General features: G+C 57.1%; 1 protein-coding gene across 1 annotated transcript in view; it reads left to right on the top strand.

Moving 5' to 3' along the window:
* Positions 1-17,219, top strand: part of CDH23 (cadherin related 23) — a 183,804-nt gene extending 166,585 nt beyond the window's left edge. The window contains exons 37-68 of the mRNA XM_029962592.1: positions 120-341; positions 424-543; positions 2,343-2,523; positions 3,386-3,519; positions 3,767-3,976; positions 4,129-4,236; positions 4,732-4,834; positions 5,669-5,794; positions 5,881-6,084; positions 6,306-6,764; positions 7,609-7,725; positions 8,233-8,457; positions 8,541-8,710; positions 8,957-9,094; positions 9,250-9,369; positions 9,795-9,972; positions 10,695-10,906; positions 11,451-11,645; positions 11,899-12,009; positions 12,172-12,301; positions 12,470-12,733; positions 12,829-12,990; positions 13,097-13,353; positions 13,601-13,698; positions 13,786-13,906; positions 14,079-14,158; positions 14,444-14,484; positions 14,785-14,845; positions 15,244-15,373; positions 15,455-15,577; positions 15,761-15,874; positions 16,758-17,219. Coding sequence (XP_029818452.1) covers positions 120-341; positions 424-543; positions 2,343-2,523; positions 3,386-3,519; positions 3,767-3,976; positions 4,129-4,236; positions 4,732-4,834; positions 5,669-5,794; positions 5,881-6,084; positions 6,306-6,764; positions 7,609-7,725; positions 8,233-8,457; positions 8,541-8,710; positions 8,957-9,094; positions 9,250-9,369; positions 9,795-9,972; positions 10,695-10,906; positions 11,451-11,645; positions 11,899-12,009; positions 12,172-12,301; positions 12,470-12,733; positions 12,829-12,990; positions 13,097-13,353; positions 13,601-13,698; positions 13,786-13,906; positions 14,079-14,158; positions 14,444-14,484; positions 14,785-14,845; positions 15,244-15,373; positions 15,455-15,577; positions 15,761-15,874; positions 16,758-17,084 — 5,241 coding nt within the window. The 3' untranslated portion in view covers positions 17,085-17,219. The remainder of the gene's footprint in view (positions 1-119; positions 342-423; positions 544-2,342; positions 2,524-3,385; positions 3,520-3,766; positions 3,977-4,128; positions 4,237-4,731; positions 4,835-5,668; positions 5,795-5,880; positions 6,085-6,305; positions 6,765-7,608; positions 7,726-8,232; positions 8,458-8,540; positions 8,711-8,956; positions 9,095-9,249; positions 9,370-9,794; positions 9,973-10,694; positions 10,907-11,450; positions 11,646-11,898; positions 12,010-12,171; positions 12,302-12,469; positions 12,734-12,828; positions 12,991-13,096; positions 13,354-13,600; positions 13,699-13,785; positions 13,907-14,078; positions 14,159-14,443; positions 14,485-14,784; positions 14,846-15,243; positions 15,374-15,454; positions 15,578-15,760; positions 15,875-16,757) is intronic.
* Positions 17,220-17,570: the final 351 nt, after the last annotated feature.

The following is a 17,570-nucleotide window of genomic DNA, read 5'->3' as shown; positions in this document are numbered from 1 at the left end:
GGCAGGGTTGAGCCCACATTGGTCATTGACCTTGACAGATCCAGCCTTTCCCAGCCAACTCCAGAGACTGCACAGCAAATCCCTCCGCAGTGTTTAATGTGATGTCCCCTGTCCCACAGGCCACCACCACCGTGTATGTCACCGTCCTGGATGAGAATGACAACGCTCCTGCTTTCCGGCAGCAGCTGTATGAGGTGACCCTCGATGAAGGTCCCTCCACGTTGAACGCCACCCTGGTCACCGTGCAGGCCCTGGATCAGGATGAGGGACCCAATGGCACGGTGGCATACGCCATCACCGAGGGCAACATCCTGGGTACCTTCCACATCAACAATGCCACGGTCAGTCAGGATGCCGGCCCCATTCCAGACACGTCCCTGTCCTGCTGCCTTCACTCCCAGCTGCCCTCCCCTCTCCTTGCAGGGAGAGATCCGCACGGTGAAGGAGCTGGACTATGAGATCAGCCACGGGCGCTACACCTTGATCGTCACCGCCACCGACCAGTGTCCCACCGTCTCGCGCCGGCTCACATCGACCGCCACGGTAAGGAGCTGCCGGCGGGGCTGCGACACTGTGGCCTCTCTGGGGTCAAGGAGTTCCCTCTCGTGTGAGCAGTTTCACATCTCTTTTCCCAGTGGCCACCAGTCGCTTTTCCCAGATGTGGCCAGTTTGCCCAGTTGCTGTCGCCCTGCTCCCTCATGGGTATTCTCAAAGCAGGGACATGGACAAGAGACACTTGTGGGTGAATTTGCCTGAATATTTGGCCCTGCAAAGACATAGAGAACTCCTTTTAAGTTGCATTATGTTTTCTTTAGATGTCTTCTTGGTCCTTCCTCATGAAAGGACAGCAGGTAGTAAAGCATTGCTATAGCATTAATTTCTACTTTATCTTTATCTTCTCAGGTTACTTATCTGCTTTTAAAACTCCCTTTTCACTCCTTGTAAGGAGGGTATTTAAATCCTCTACTTTGTTTTTTTGTTACTTTGCTCTATAGCTCTTTCTTTGTTTCCTGGACCACAGTGACCTGAACTTAGTGCGCTGCTCAAAGAGTGGGGAGGGCAAACGAGCAGCTCCAAAGCAAATATTTTGCAGGAATTGATTATTTCTGTGGCCAAAACCAAAATCTGACAGGTTGTAGAGCAGATGTTGTTTGTGCCCAGATGGGTTAAACCTTGTGTCTTCACTCCCTTGGACCATTATCCTTCACCAGGATATCGAGCCAAGTGTTTTGTAGTCCCCCAAAAGGTGCAAAGTTAAAGAGAGAAACTGAAGGGGAGATACCAGTGTGGGAGATTTCCATGGATAAAATTTGTCCCCACAAGCTCTGGTCCATGCTTGGGCAAATGGGAAGCCCTCAGATTTGGGCCTCTGATACTGTCCCGGCCCAGGAAAGCTGCAGCAGGGACAGGCATGGGGTTTCACTGCTGGCAGGGAAGGCAACAGCTGCTGGCATGATGCAAGTGAAGGCAGAGCTTCCCCTGCACTTGGCTCAAGCAGAGACATGGATTTGGAAACCCCCTCAGCAACAGTCACTGCAGCCAGAAGGATAGGAAACACCCTCCCTACATGGCCCAGGGAGTTTGTGCCAGCACCATACAAAAACACAGCTTTTAGGAATTGTTTAAGATCCCGAGTGATGGGAAGTCCATCACCCTGATAAGGCATGCCAGTGTTTGTTTTCTCCATTGCTAGGAAACGGAGCAGAGACTTGGATATACTCTCTGTAAAGATTAGATTTAACCCGTAACAATTGCCCATCTGATGGATTTTACTGTCCTTTAACCCAGGAGGTCAGAAAACTCCCCATTTCCAGTGTCTTTCTCATAACCACCTTTACCACGAGTGGTTTTGTTGAAATAAGGATGCAACCTGCAAATTTTTTTTAAGTTTGCTTAGCACTAGGAATTAAACCTTTCTGGAGGAAAAGGAGAATGCAAGTGTGCAGCTGGCTGCAGAGGTTGGGTCTTTCCAAATTCATGGCTTTGGTGGTCAAACCCTTGTCTGTGGGTTTTGTCTATCCAGTTTGGGTTTTAGGATGTGAATGTGGGCTTTTGCCTTGACTTCTCCATCACGATGTGTGGCCCAGAGGTTTAACAGTGTCCCCCCCCCGTGTGCAGCTGGAGTTTCACAGTGTGACTATAGGATGGGCATGATCAGGCATAACTGTGTTTGAACCTCTGAACTGTGAGCTGGATGTTTGGTGAACCCAGAAAAACCAGAAGTAGAGGAGATATTTTGCAATGCTGCCCATCCATGGCTTCCCATGCTCATGGCCGGTGGGCCGGTCTCCCCTTCCATCCCTCTCCTCTCACAGCCCTCAGCTTCCTTGTCCTGACCGCAGGTGCTGGTGAACCTCAATGACATCAATGACAACTGTCCCACCTTCCCCCGGCCCTACGAGGGTCCCTTTGACGTCACGGAAGGACAGCCCGGCCCACGGGTCTGGACCTTCCTGGCCCACGATGGCGACTCGGGACCCAGCGGGCAAGTGGAGTACAGCATCGTCGCCGGGGACCCCCTGGGTGAGTGGGGTCACGGGGACACAGCCTGTCCTGCTGGCTGCCCCGTGGAGGAGCCTGGCTCAGGGAGTGTGGGGCGGAAGTTTCAGAAAAGCCATCCTCCCTCCAAGCAGCTGTTTCTGTGAATTCAGCCTTTCGACACCAGGAAATCCTGTTCTGAGCAACAGGAAACTTAACCTGTTCGTGGCTGGACAGGGGGGTGGCTGGGGCTTGTGCAAGGGAGGGGGGAAATCTGCTAAACAATGAAGACAAAAAAAAAAATAAATCGAAAGGGCAAAGAAACAAACCACAGAAAGAGAAACCTCACCCCTGTGGAGTTTGCAGGGCGTTTGGGCACGATGTTGCTCTGCATCCCGTAGCTCCACCAGCACCCTGGGGCAGGTGGCAGAGGAGCAGTGGGCATCCCAAACTATGGGGACATGGAGCTGTTCCTCCGTGAAGGGGGTGATGATTTCAGTCCAGGGAATCTGGAAGGCAGAGCCCAGCTGACCCCACTGCAAAGCTTTTCCAGGATGACGATGACATGGCCCCTTGGCCTGTGGGGAGCCTGTGCTGTGTGGCCCACCTTGCTCTGGCCATCGCAGGACATGGACGGGCTGTTGACATCTTCAGAAAGGCCGAGAAAAGGGGCACAGGCACCCCTTTTTTGGGCATTCACCCCCTCCCCTACTCCTGCTGGTACCTAGGGGTGCAGTAGCACAGTCCCAAGCTGCCACAGTCCTCCCATATGTGCAATAGTGGGGCATGGGTTTGTCCCCAAACCTGCCGTGGTTCCTGTGTCCCAGCTCCCAGACAAGCCATTCCCTTGGGGAGCCAGGCCATTTGCAGGGACGTGGCACAAGTAAGGCCCCGCTGTCTCCGGCAGGGGAATTTGTCATCTCCCCGGTGGAAGGAGAGTTGCGGGTGCGGAAGGATGCGGAGCTGGACCGTGAGAACATCCCCTTCTATAACCTCACCATCGCTGCCCGGGACCGGGGGGTGCCCCCCCTCAGCTCCACGGTGAGTCCCCTGGGGTGGCACCAGGGGCTTTGGGGTGTTGTCCCCCCCTTCCCAGACCCTTCCCTCTGGTCTCTGTCTTTGTTCTCCTCTTCTCCTCCTCCTTCCCCTTGTCCCTGGGGCTTCCCTCCCCCAGGCTGTACTGAGCTGAGTGGGGAAGCCCACCTCCTGCCTGGGGAGGGGTGCAAGGAAAGGATGGGAGGGGACAGAAATAAGTGCCAAATGCCTGCCCCGCTTCTCCCCCCAGCAGATCCTGGTGGGTGTCCGTGTGCTGGACATCAATGACAACGACCCTGTGCTCCTCAACCTCCCGATGAACATCACCCTCAGCGAGAACGCCCCCGTCTCCAGCTTCGTCACCCGCGTCCTCGCCCGGGACGCGGACAAGGGGCCGAACGCCCTCCTGACCTTCGACATCACCGCAGGCAACACTGAGAACGCCTTCTACATCAACAGCACCGTACGCCCCGGGGGGTGGGATGGTGGGCAGCCCTGGCCCCAGAGCCCCACCTTCCCTGGGCACCCGTGGGATCCGTGTCCTGGCAGGAGGTGCCCTAAGGGAAGCGTTCCTCACATGCCTTGCACCCGTTCTCTCCCTTTCTTTTCTGGTAGAGTGGCGTTGTCTACGTAAACCGCCCGCTGGACAGGGAGCGGGTGGCAGAGTACAGGCTGACCATCACGGTGAAGGACAACCCCGAGAACATCCGCAATGCCAGGCGGGTAATTATGGACACTGCCAGGACCTCCAGCGGTGGCTGGGAGGGGAAAGGGGTTCCTGCCATGGCTAAAAACAGACAATGCCTTTACCCACAGCATTTCCAATAGCAACCAGCCCCAGAAAGCATCTGGGGGTCACAAGGAGGGGACTGCAATGCCACCCTCAGCAGAGAACAGGACTAGTAGGATTTAGGGCAAGCCCAAGATCGCATGTTGACTCCATGCAACTGCAGTAGATGTCGTGGAAGGCAGGACAAAGATGGGCTGGAGAGCTGGACAACCACAAGGATACCAGGGCATCCTTTGGCTCCGCTGTGATGTCTCAGACATCACCCTTTGGGATGCCCAGCCCAATGAGGGTCCCTGCACGCCCTTGAGGGTGGTCCAGGGAACACAGCATCACGATCACACAGCTTGGACTGGAGGTGGGACAGGGGGAAGGTGAGCTCAAGGAAAGGACATGATGGTCATCGCCCTCTTGTCTCAATTGTCCTTTAGGATTTTGACCTGCTAGTCATTTCCATAGCAGATGAGAATGACAACCGCCCCCTCTTCACCCAGAGCGCCTACCAGGCTGAGGTGATGGAGAACTCACCCCCAGGTAGGTCTCCCTTCACTCCCTTATGTGGCTCCTGGAAACTCCCTTTGGGGCTGGGTGAGGGGAGGTGTCTCCTGGCCGTGGTGGAGGAGGCACAGCTCTGAACAGGGCTAGGCTGCAGGTCGGTGGGACAGGGATGCTGAGTTTCAGGGACTCCTGCCGACTGCCCAGGGAGATCAGCCTTGAGGAGGGGCTGTGCTGCTTGTGAAAACCCTTCCTGGCACAGGTCAGAAATGGGCCCCACTTGGGAATTGCTCAGCTGCAGAGGGCAAGAGGTGCCCAGGGGCTGAAGGGAGCCCTGGGGGCAGCCTTGAGGGCACCCACCTCCCCAGCATCCATGCAGGGGATGGGCTGCCATGTCTCCATCACCCAGAGCCACCTTACTCCAGGGGTTAGAGATAAAAGAGTCCAGCCTGTCCAGGTAGACACTTCCCAGACAAAGGGCTAGAAATACTGGGCCTTTTCTCTTTTGCCTTCCTGCCATTTAAATTGCTCCCTGCTCCAAGACCTCAGGTATCCTGTCCCACCCTTGTGGGACATCCCAGGCGAATGGTTGGTGTGCCTCCAGGTGACACCCTCGGCAGCAGGGTGCTGGTGCTGCCCTATCTGATGGATGTATCTGTCTGTTTGTTTTTAGTTGGATGTCCCACCGCCTCTCCTGGGCTCACGAGTCGGTCTGCAAGGCTGAAGCAGCTCCCCCCCACTGCCTTGTACCCCATGAGGCCCTGCTCTGTCACCTCCTCCATCCATTCATTGCTGTCCCTCATGTGTCACCAGGGTGGGAGGAGGGCTCAGTAGGGGGTTGCCACCCACCCTAATGCTTATCATCCCATCCAGGGACTCTGGTCACGATGCTCAGTGGACCCATCCTAGCTCTGGATGCTGACCAGGGCAGCAACGCTGTGGTGACCTACCAGCTCCTGAAGTCATCCCTGGATGTCTTTATTATTGACAGCAAGACAGGTGGGGTGGCTCAGCTGGTCCCTATCTCTAGCCCAGGGCCACCAGGCGCCTGTGGGGTCTGTCACCAGGTTTTTCCCCTTCTCTAGGTGTTGTTTCAGTGAAGGTTGGTGCTGTGATAGACCGAGAGGCTTTGCTGGACCCTCACCTGGAGTTCACGCTGGTGGCTCGTGACGTGGGGGGGCTGAACAGCACTGCCAGCCTGGCAGTGACCATCCTGGATGACAATGACAACCGCCCTGTCTTCCAGCCAGCATTCATCACAGCACGGCTGCTGGAAAACAGCCCCCCAGGTCAGGGCTGGGTGTGAGGGTGGGCCATGGGGAGACCTGGGTGTCCCCCTGGGACTGTGAAGATCCAGCTCCCAGTGTCACAGTTGAGCAGGATGGGGTTGAAGGGAAAATCTGGGAATTGGGGCTGCCCACGTTGCTTGATGGTATTTGCCTTGGGGTCAAGGGCTTGTTACTGCTGCCCTCCAGCCCTTGCTTGAGAGGACTGTGTCCCACCTTTCTAGGATTCTCCGTCCTCCAGGTGACAGCCACGGATGCTGACAGTGGCCTTAACCAACAGCTGGATTACCGGATTGAGAGTGGTGGCCAGGACAGGTTCCTGATTGATGCCACCACGGGGGTGATCCGCGTGGCCCACACCACCATCGACCGGGAGGAGCGGGATTCCTACCGGCTGGCGGTGGTGGCCGTGGACCAGGGCACGCCGGCGCTCTCGGGCACCGCCACCGTCAGCATCGTCATCGACGACATCAACGACTGCCGGCCCGAGTTCATCAACCCCGTCCAGACGGTCAGCGTGCCCGAGTCAGCTGCCCCCGGCACCGTGGTGGCCCAGGTGACTGCCATCGACCGGGACTTGCACCCTCGCCTGGAGTACTACCTGCTGGAGATCGTGGCCCGTGACGACACGGACGCGCTGGTGCCTGAACAGCAAGGAGCATTCACGGTGGATTTTAGGACAGGTAGGAGAGCGGGAAGGGTGGCACAGGCAGTGTGGACCCCTCTCCTTGTTTCTGCTTCTGCTGCTTCTTCTTCTTCTTCTCTGCCTGGAGGTAGGTGTCCAAGGCATGGGGAGATGATGCACCTCTCCTGCCTCCCTGCTGTCCTCCTCCAGCTGTCCCGTCTCACCCTGCCCTGTCTTCTCTTCCCTGACTGACTGACTTAATTAACCCTTTTCTTTCTTTCCCGGCTCTCAGCCTAGCAGGTTTGTCTCTGTGTCTGTGCTCATTTGTGTCTCTGTGCCATCCATCTCCCTCCATCTCAGCCACCTCCACTGGCAGCCCCACTGCGGGCCAGGGGCTGCTCAGCCTTGGCAGACTGGACATGAACACCCTCACTGGGGGAGCAGGAGGGTCACTCCGGGGTAGGAGGTGGGCTCTACTTTTGGGGAATAAGAGCCAGGAGCACCCCACATCTGGAAAGAAAAATGCCCTTGTTGGAAAGGATACAGAACTAGGTTGTTAAAGATGCTGAGCTGAGGTGGATGGGGCTGTACAGGGAAGCAGCAGCAGTTGCTCCCAAACCCCTCTTGGATGCACAACCCAAACCCTTACCTGGCTGAGGCCGTGTGAGAACCTGTTGGCTGGGCAGAGCGGAGGAGACAGGAAGGCAGAAGGTGGAGAGCAGGGGGAGAGAAGTTGTCTCCTGTAGCTATCAACTGTTTCTCCCACTTAGCCTTTGGAGAGGCAGGAGAACAAGTGCAGCCCAGGGTGCAGCAGTTGGGTGGTACACACTGCCCTGCCGAGGGTCCTTGGGGCAGGGGGGCACAGGCACAGCCTGTGACATCCATCTTTTTGGCATTCCCAGGAGCTGTGAAGGTCAAAACTCCCCTCAACCGTGAACTAGTGGCCTCCTACGAGGTCACCATCTCTGTCCACGACAATGCCAGCGAAGTCATCGACCGCTCGGTCAGTGTGCCCAACGGTAAGTGGGGGGACAGGGCTGGCAGTTGCCAGGGGCCCTTCCCAGGCACCAGTGCAGCTTCTGTGTAGTCAGCAGCTCTCCCACCTCCCTCTCCATCCCAATCAGTGGCAATTCCAGAGGGAGTAATCCCATAAGGTTCCACCCTGAGTGGTTCTACCCTGAGTGCTCCTTTAGAGAATGCCCCAGACATCCCAGGGCTGCACTGGGAATGGAGGGGACCATTTGCCTGTAACTGTAATATGGGAGACACCCATTTCTTCATTACCATCCCCACCTTGTCTTGCCACCCTGCTCCTGGTAAATTCTGTGTGAGAAGACACACACAGACCAAGGTATAGTGGCTTTGGGGAATATTGCAATTTCTCGTGATGAACAAGCACCACTTGGCTCTCCTGGAGTTTTACACTTCTGGCTTTACACCCTCCTTCCTCTCATCCTTCCTTCTCTTCTCTTCTCTTTCTGACTCCTTCTCTTTCTCTCCCTCTGTGGTCTCCACCATGGCCACAGCCAAGCTGACAATCAACATCTTGGATGTCAATGACAACACACCCCGCTTCCGCCCCTTTGGGGTCACCTATTTCACTGAGAGGATCCTGGAGGGAGCCACACAGGGCACCACGCTCATCTCCATCTCAGCAGTGGACCCAGACAAAGGTGCCAATGGGCAGATCACCTACGAGCTGCTGAACCTCTCTCCGGAAGGTTATGCCTGTCTCGAAGACCAGTCAGCAGGTCGGTGGCCTGGAGAGGTGGGAGTCTGGGGCAGGGTGGTGACATTGGGCAGGTTTCTCATTTCAAGGTCTGCCCTCCTCCAGGGAAGGTCGTGGCCAACAGGACAGTGGACTATGAGGAGGTGCAGTGGCTGAACTTCACCGTCCGAGCTTCCGACAACGGCTCTCCCCGCAGATCCGCTGAGATCCCTGTGTACCTCCAGATTGTGGACATCAATGACAACAACCCTATTTTCAGTCAACTATCCTACCAGGTGAGCTGGGCTCCCCTGTTACACTCCATGTGGGGCTGGGCAGTGATTACCAGGTGAGGTTCTCCAGGGACAGCTTCTCTTCCCTCTGTGCTTGGACCATTTGAAGAAGATGGTCAGCCCAGCAATGCTCTCTGTGTGAACAGCTGGCTGTGCCCACCCTTGGATGCCACCCTACACCCTTGGCTACTGCCCACTAAAAGAGCACATGATGAACCAACCAGTCCTGCCTGCTTCCTTTGCTTGCAGAAAGCTGTCTTTGAGGATGTGCCACTGGGGACGGTCATTCTGACAATCAAGGCCACCGATGCGGATTCTGGGCAGTTTGCTCTCATCCAGTACAGCCTGGGGGATGGAGAGGGCAAGTTTGGGATAAATCCCAACACGGTAAGGAGCCAGCCAAGGCTGGAACAGAGTGGGGAAAGGGAGGGGAGGCTGAAATGGTCCCAACTTGTGCCTTGCTCCCACACCTCACCTTCTGCCCCTTCTCGAGTACCAGCTCTGCCAGACGAGGTCCACCTGAAGGTCTCTGTGTGCTGCAGGGTGACATCTACATCCTGTCAGCCCTGGACCGGGAGAAGAAGGATCACTACACCCTGACAGCTGTGGCCAGGGACAACCCTGGGGATGTCTCCAGTAACCGCCGGGAGAACTCTGTGCAGGTAGGACTCTCCTCCTCCCACCACCCTTCATGTGGTGGTACTAGCAAGAAGGTGATAAAGCTGCAACTTTTTTCCTCAGTGGGGAGGAATTAGGCAGAAGGAAGAGCAGATAACTCCAGGGGCTGTGGCATGGGTGGTGCAGGGCACTTTGTGCCACAGGGTACAGCAGGAGGGGACGGAGCGGGAGGGGCAGGGGAGGGTGACACTATTGTCTACAAGTGCTCCAGCATGAATGGGGGCCCCAGCCATGGCAGCCCCCATTGTTGGAGGCAGGAATTCAGCCAGCAGAGTTAAACAAACAGCAGGAAGGGCACCGTGCTCGTGCTCAGGCAGCAGAGCTGCGAGTCACAGCAGGGCTACGGCCCCTGGGGGCTGCCCAGCCTTCTCCAGCCTCCCCTCACCCCACTGGCTGTGCTTTGTCAAAGGTGCTGATCACAGTCCTGGACATCAACGACGTCAGGCCCCAGTTCAGCAAGAGCCACTTCAGCACCAGTGTCTACGAGAACGAGCCGGCGGGGACGTCGGTGATCACCATGACTGCCACCGACCTGGACGAAGGGGACAGCGGCGTGGTGACCTACAGCATCGAGGGTCCTGGAGCAGGTAGCTGCTGGGGACAGGGGGCTCTTCCCCAGGGAGGAGGGTTGCGATGAGGGAGGAGACACAGGCGTCAAGCCTACACCCCATCTCCTGCAGCTGGTTGGGAGCAACATTCCACACGCGCTCTGGGAGCAATCCTGAAAGCGTGAGGCTGTCGCTCCTGCTCCACCGTTTCTTCATGGTGTGGGATGTTATGACTTTGCTTGCCTTATCCTGCAGCTCAGCCTTAGCTTATCCTTGTCTCCCCCACCCCAGCAAGACTTGCTATGTACACAAGTGTGTCTTGGAGCAAACTCACTGCCTGCTTTAGGTGAGGGCTAGGAAGGGCTAGGAGGTGTGGGTGGATAGTGATAGTGCCTGAAATCCTATATCTGCACACTGAGAAATTATAGAAATCAGGCAAAAGCCAGCATAAAGGTAGAGGGAAATGGCAGAACATCCATTTTCCTGAGACTGATGGGCTCCTCTGGCTCCACTGTCCCAGCCTGGGCAGGAGGGAAACACAGACAGGGGTGACCAGGGAGTAGGGCCGAGAGACAAGGATGTGTCAGTGGGCAGGGATGCTCCGAAAACCCTGAGACACCCCTGGCTGCGCTCTTCTCCATCACCCCTTGACAGGGATTTCCCACTAGTGGGGGGTGTACTTCAGCTGCTACACTCATTTCTAATAGTTTATGTGGTGCCAAGTGTCCTGAGCCAGAGATGTGGGTTTTTTCTGCCCCTAGAGGCTTTCAAGATCAATAAAGACTCCGGGCTTGTCACATCCCGGCGGCGCCTGCAGTCCTATGAGCGGTTCAACCTGACAGTGGTAGCCACAGACAAGGGGCACCCCCCTCTCTGGGGGACGACCATGCTTCACATCGAGGTCATTGACATCAACGACAACCGCCCTGTCTTTGTCCGCCCTCCCAACGGGACCATTCTGCACATCAAGGAGGTAAATCCCTTGAGAGGAAGCAGGGTCATGGCATGTTGAGACTGGCTAGGGGCGCTCCTGCTTATCAGCAGCAAAATCCAATCTCCCATCTTCACTGGGGATGGAACAAGACCTTGATTTAACATGTGGCAAGAAGGTTTGGGTCATGGGGCTGGACGTTCGAAAACAGCCTCTCTCCATACGTGTGAATGGGGATGCTGGGACAGTTTTGGGGAACAGAAACCCCAGCAGCACTCAAAATAAGTGAACAGTCAGCCACTGCGTGCAGAGCCTGTTTATAAACATGGTTTGGAAATGCTGACATTTAAGATGTTTCTCCTTTCTGGGAAGCTGAGCTTGACTCAGCCGGTCCCCAGTGCGTGCACGGAGCACCCACCCCGCGGAAGGGAATCACAGCTCCATGTCTCCAGCCCCCACCTGGACTTTGGGTAGTGGGAACTTGCTGACCTCCAAACCCAAGGGGTTTTGGACCAAGGGGGTTTGGAGGGGTGGGGGGAGCAGGGGGCTCACATGCAATGCTGAAGGGCTGTGTGTGTGCAAGCAGGAGATCCCCCTGCGGTCCAACGTCTACGAGGTCTATGCCACGGACAAAGATGAAGGTCTCAACGGAGTGGTGCTCTACAACCTGCTGAAAACCGGGGCAGGGAACAAAGACTGGGAGTATTTCAGCATCGACTCGGCCAGTGGGCTGATCCAGACGGCCATGCGGCTGGACCGGGAGAAGCAGGCAGTGTACAACGTGAGCCAGGCGGGGTGGCCGGGGCAGTCCTTGAGACTGTGGGTCCAGTGTGGGGCTGGTGGGATGCAGGTGGTGTGGTGGGAACGGGGTCAGCTGCCACAGTTGTGAGGATATCACACTTCAGCAGGAACTGGGTGGTTATCGTGTGCCATCGGGGAGTTGCATCCTGGTGGACCAACTCCCAATTCCCTGTTGAATCCCCCCAATATCCCAGGCCAAAGGCCCAGGATGGCCCTTTTGCCTCTCTCCCCAGCTGATCATCGTGGCCTGTGACCAGGGCCAGCCACCCTATGAGACCATGCAGCCCCTCCAGGTCGCACTCGATGACATCGATGACAACGAGCCCGTGTTCCTCAGGCCACCCGTAAGGCACCAGCATGAAGGGGGTGGGACACAGGGGATACAGGGATGGTGGAGCAAGCACAGCCGGGTGTCACCATGGTGGGAAGCGCGATGGGATTTGTCTGCTTTTATTTAAAGCAACCTCAGTGCTCACAACATTCCTTTCTCTCGGGCGCTCTGGCAGAGGGACAGTCCCCAGTACCAGGCACTCTCCGTCCCAGAGCACTCGCGGCCGGGCACCGTGGTGGGGAACGTCACCGGGGCGGTGGACGCGGATGAGGGCTCCAATGCCATCGTCTACTACTTCATAGCAGGTGGGTGCTGAGATGGCAGCTCTGTGCCCCCCTGCACACCCCTCACCGAGGGTCTCCATTACTCCCATCATCTCCTTGCTGCCTCTCTGCCCTAGTCAATGGGCAAGGTGGCATTTTGGAAATGCCAAGCCCAAAGGGGACTTACTGGGGACCCCTTTCTACACTCAGCTGGGAATCAGGAGAGCAACTTCCAGCTGAGCCGAGAGGGGAAGCTGAAGGTCTTGAGAGACCTGGACCGAGAGAAGGAGCCATACTACTCCATCATTGTCAAAGCATCCAGCCAGAGGAACTGGTCCCCTCCCCGGGGCCAGCGGGCAGGCAGAGCCCAGCTCTGGGACCTCAGTGGGGACCTGACCCTTCAGGAGGTGCGGATCTTCCTGGACGACATCAATGACCAGTCCCCCCAGTTCACCAAGTCGGAGTACACGGCGGGTAAGGAGTGCCAGGGGCTGGGGGGGCACCAGCAGGATGGTGGGGCAGTGAGAGCCAGCTTGGCCCCAGGTCCCTTTCCCATCTCTCTCTCAAAGGGGTTGCCACCGATGCCAAGGTGGGGTCAGAGCTGATCAGAGTGGTTGCCGTGGACGCCGACGTGGGCAATAACAGCCTGGTCCTGTACAACATCCTGGGTATCCGCTACATCAAGCAACACTCCAATGACTCTGAGGAGGTGGCCAACATCTTCAGCATTGGTGAGTACCCTGCAAGCACAGGGCTTTGGCCACAGACATCTCTATGGCCAAAGATGTTCCCATGGCCAGATGACTAATCCCAGGCTTGTGACCATCCATCCCCCAGGAACCCTTGATGGGATCCTGCGAACTTTTGACCTCTTCACGGCCTACAACCCCGGCTACTTCGTGGTGGACATCATGGCCTCTGACCTGGTGGGCCACAATGACACTGCCATTGTGGGGATTTACATCCTGCGGGATGACCAGCGGGTCAAAATCATCATCAACGAGATCCCCGACAAAGTCAGGCAGTTTGAGGAGGAGTTCATCAGCCTGCTCTCCAACATCACGGGCGCCATCGTCAACACGGATGACGTGCAGGTAACCATCCACCTTGGAGGCTGCTTTGAGGGGTTGGCAACTCCCTTCCAGATGCTGCTTGGGAGGTCTCCTGTGTGAGAGTCCTGTCTGTAAGCCATAGACACCTCTGAGCTCTGAAGGTGATGGATTGGATCCCAGGGGTCCAGACTGATGCTTTTGAGGGTCTCCTGCCACCTTGAGCAACCTCGGGGCACACCCAGGAGGAGACGCCTCTCCCACACTTGCAGACCTTGTTGTGTCTCCCCAGTTCCATGTTGACAAGAAAGGTCGGGTGAACTTCGCACAGACGGAGCTGCTGATCCACGTGGTGAACAGGGAGACCAACCGCATCCTGGACGTGGAGCGGTACGACCCCTGGCCCATCACCCACCCCGTGGGGCCTCGGGGACCCTCATTAATGCCAAGATGCCGAAGCAACCCTTCTCTTCCCAGGGTTATTCAGATGATAGACGAGAACAAGGAGCAGTTGAGGAATCTCTTCAGGAACTACAACGTGCTGGACGTGCAGCCTGCCATCACTGCCCGGGCGCCAGATGACCTCTCAGCTCTGCAGGTAATGGCCCGGCTTGGGCTGGAGATGCTTCTCACAGGTGGGGCCACGTCCCTTCTGATGGGGACTGGTCGTGGACTGGAGAGATGTTTCACCCTCATAATTTCGAGTGCGTGCCCACCACTGGGTGCTGGCTCCATGCCAGAGGTTTCCACCACCCCTCTGTCTCTCCCAGATGGCAATCATCGTGCTGGCCGTCCTGCTCTTCCTGGCTGCCATGCTCTTCATCCTCATGAACTGGTACTACAGGACAGTGTGAGTAACACCCAAGCTCTGCCCCACCAGCTGCAATGTCCCTGTGGGCCAGGGACCCACGTGGCTGCTCCCAGCCCTGGAAATGCCAGCAAGCAAAGGAGGGCTTCAGCTTCCCAACACCTCTTCTTCCACAATATATCATTTTAATGCTGACAGCACCTCTCCCCTTCATGCTTACCAGCCTTATGGTATCCCTGTGTGAAGGGTTATTGCAAGTCTGTGTGTCACTCTCCTTTTCAGCATCTTCCTTATTTTCCGTCCTCATTCGCTGTGTTTCTTTTGCAGGCACAAAAGGAAACTGAAAGCCATAGTGGCTGGCTCCACCGGTGAGCAGTGTTTGGGGTGTCCCAGCTGCATGAGAGAGGGGGTGCATGGAGAGCACAGAGGGGGAACACAGGGAGAGCGGGGGATGCATCAGCAGTGATCCTGCCCAGCGAGGCGTGATGGTGGGAGGCTTTTCCCAGCATCCAGGCTTTGCATTATCAGCCACATCCCTGAGTGTTTCTCACACCACTGGTGCCTTTCTGGTTGCACAGTTTCCCTCCCTGGTAAAGAAGTGTCACACTGTGATTTGCTGCCCAGCCCACTGACGGGCTGTGCTGTAACGGCCGTCCCTGCCTTTGCAGGAAACAGAGGTTTCATGGACATCATGGACATGCCAAACACTAACAAGTACTCCTTTGATGGGTGAGTGCTTCCCTTCCTCTCTAATGGGCAACCTCCTGGGGTTGCTGACTGCTCCCAAGAGCAGCCAGAGGCATTTGGAGGTGGAGACGTGATGTCTCGCTGCTCTGCTCTGTGTGGAGTGTGGCTCTGGCCCTGGGGCACGTGCTTGTCTTGAGAGCTTTCAAAGCAAAAAAAGCTTGTGCTTTCTCCTGTGACTCCATCTCTGCCAATCCTGACCAGGTCTGGGGCAAGCAGAGGCGATGAGCAGGTGTTGGCACACATCTGGATCCAGAGCAGCCAAATTCCTACCTGCGCAGGGCAGGAGGAGGCAGCACAACCTCAGCATCTGGGCTCTGGATGGGGTATGGGATACTGCTGCTCTTTGCCTGCGCTGATGGCTGTTCCCCTCCTCTGGGCAGGGCCAACCCCGTGTGGCTGGACCCCTTCTGCAGGAACATGGAGCTGGCGGCACAGGCGGAGCACGAGGACGACCTGCCCGAGAACCTGAGCGAGATCACGGACCTCTGGAACAGCCCTGCCCGCACCCACGTGAGACACAGCCCCCGCCAGGACACATCTCCCCACGCCTGTCACCTGTGCCACCTCCTCAGCTGCTCTCTCCTCCTGCAGGGGACCTTCGGGAGAGAGCCTTCGGCCGCCAAGCCCGAGGACGACCGCTACCTGCGCGCAGCCATCCAGGAGTACGACAACATTGCCAAGCTGGGGCAGATCATGCGGGAGGGACCCATCAAGGTGAGTGTTGGGTGCAGGCATCCCCCACCGAGGGGTCTTCTCCTACTGCTACACCTTCCAGGTCCGCAGCGGCGGTGCCCGAGGGTGATGTCGCTCCAAAAACTGCTGGCATGAGGCCAGCCTCCCTCCCTCCCATCAAACTGTGTCCCCTGGGTAACCCCCCATCTCTCCCCCTCCACCCAGGGCACTCTCCTGAAGGTGGTCCTGGATGATTACATGCGCTTGAAAAAGCTCTTTGCCCAGCGGATGGTGCATAAGGCCACCGCCAGTCAGGGGGACCGCTCCTCGGTCTCGGAGGTAGAGGGGTGTGCGTGGGCATGGGGAGGTGCTTGCCGTGCCCTCTGGGATGCAGTGTGTCTTCCCGGTCCCACAGGCTGCAGTCACTCCATGTGGCCTGGATCCCCATCACCCAGTGGTCCCCCTGTTCTCTGCTTGGCCAAAATGAGCCAGATGTTGGTTTTCCACTGAGATTGCTGGTTCCCCACAGTGCCCCAGCTCTCTTGACCCTCCGTGTTTCCTCTGAGCATCAGCAGCACCTTCTTCCCTGGTCTGTCCCTCCTGAAGGAGGACCCCTCCTCTTTGTGGGGTGACATCTGTCCATCAGCTCTTCACCTCTGCCAAGGCTGGCCAAAACTGTGGGGGAACATCTTCCCTCCCTTCTGCTCCTCTGAGCCTGTCAACCCCAGGAAGGTGCTGGTGTGGGGAGAAGCAAGTCCTTCTGCAGCCTTCCACTCCTTCATGGAGAGCAAAACGAGGGGCAAAGAGAGCAGAGGAGAGCAGTGGGATGGGAGATGCCTTTCAACCCTTCTGCCTTCCATTATCCATGTTTTATCCCCCTCCAGCACATCCAACTCCTTTTCCTGTCTGCCTCCTACCCCACCACCCTCATACAACCCAAAATCCCAACCTGGGTCCAAACTCCTCCTTGGCCACTGTGAGGGCTGCTGCAGGACACAACCCAGCTGGTGGCCAGTGCCTGAGCTGGGACATCCACCCAAGGATTGAGTGACCCAGCTGGAGATCATGTCCTGGTGATCCTCATCACCGCACTCTGAGGGTGCTTCAGAAGAGGAGGGCCCATCCCTCCTGGACTCCAGCATTGCAGGAGGTTTGGAGCCAGGGGATCCAGGAGCTCCTCTGGCCACGGCGGTGATTCTCCCACTCCATGGCTCTTTTGCAGCTGATCCAGAAGGAGCTGGAGGAGGAGGAGGAGGAGCGCAGTCCCAGCCAGGGCAGCCTCCGCTTCCGACACAAGCAGCCGGTGGAGCTGAAGGGTCCCGACGGCATCCACGTGGTGCATGGCAGCACGGGCACGCTGCTCGCCTCCGACCTCAACAGCCTGCCCGAGGACGACCAGAAGGTGCTGGGCCGCTCGCTGGAGACTCTGACCGCTGACTGCGGGGGCTACAGCGACCACAACGCCCGCACCGAGTCGGCCAAGTCCACCCCCCTGCACAAGATGCGGGAGGTGATCATGGAGAGCCCTCTGGAGATCACTGAGTTATGACGAGCGGCAGTGGTGGCAGTGGCGGTGGTGGTGGTGCTCCTCTAGGCAAGCCGGGGCCGGCAGGGATGAAGCACAGACCAGGGGGGCCGTGGTGGGGGTCAGGGGCACCCCGAGACCGGTGCTTGGCCCCTTCTTCCCCTGCAGAAGGAGTCCAGGCTGACCGGTGCAGATCGCTCCAGCAGCCTCGGAGAGCTTGGCCCCGGGAAAGGGCTCTCAGGACCGGAATGCTTTTACTCGCCTGTCATTTATCCATGAAAGCATTAATTTTTTTTTTTTTATTTTTCTTATTAAAACAAAGGAAAAAAAAGGGGTTTTTTTTAAGAAAAAAAAAAAGGAAAAGAAAAGCTAAACGAATCCGATGAGTTCAGACGGACGGGGGGGAAGGTGCGGTGAGGATGGGGATGATGTGCTGCTGCAGCATCCCTGGGCCCAGGCTGGGGACCAGCAGCTGTCACATCTCGACCATGGGCATGGGGAGAGCCGGGG

This window comes from Manacus vitellinus, unplaced genomic scaffold, assembly GCF_001715985.3.
Source record: "Manacus vitellinus isolate BGI_N305 unplaced genomic scaffold, ASM171598v3 scaffold_48_pilon, whole genome shotgun sequence".
Taxonomy (NCBI): Eukaryota; Metazoa; Chordata; class Aves; order Passeriformes; family Pipridae; genus Manacus; species Manacus vitellinus.
This window is presented reverse-complemented; position numbering and strand designations above follow the sequence as displayed.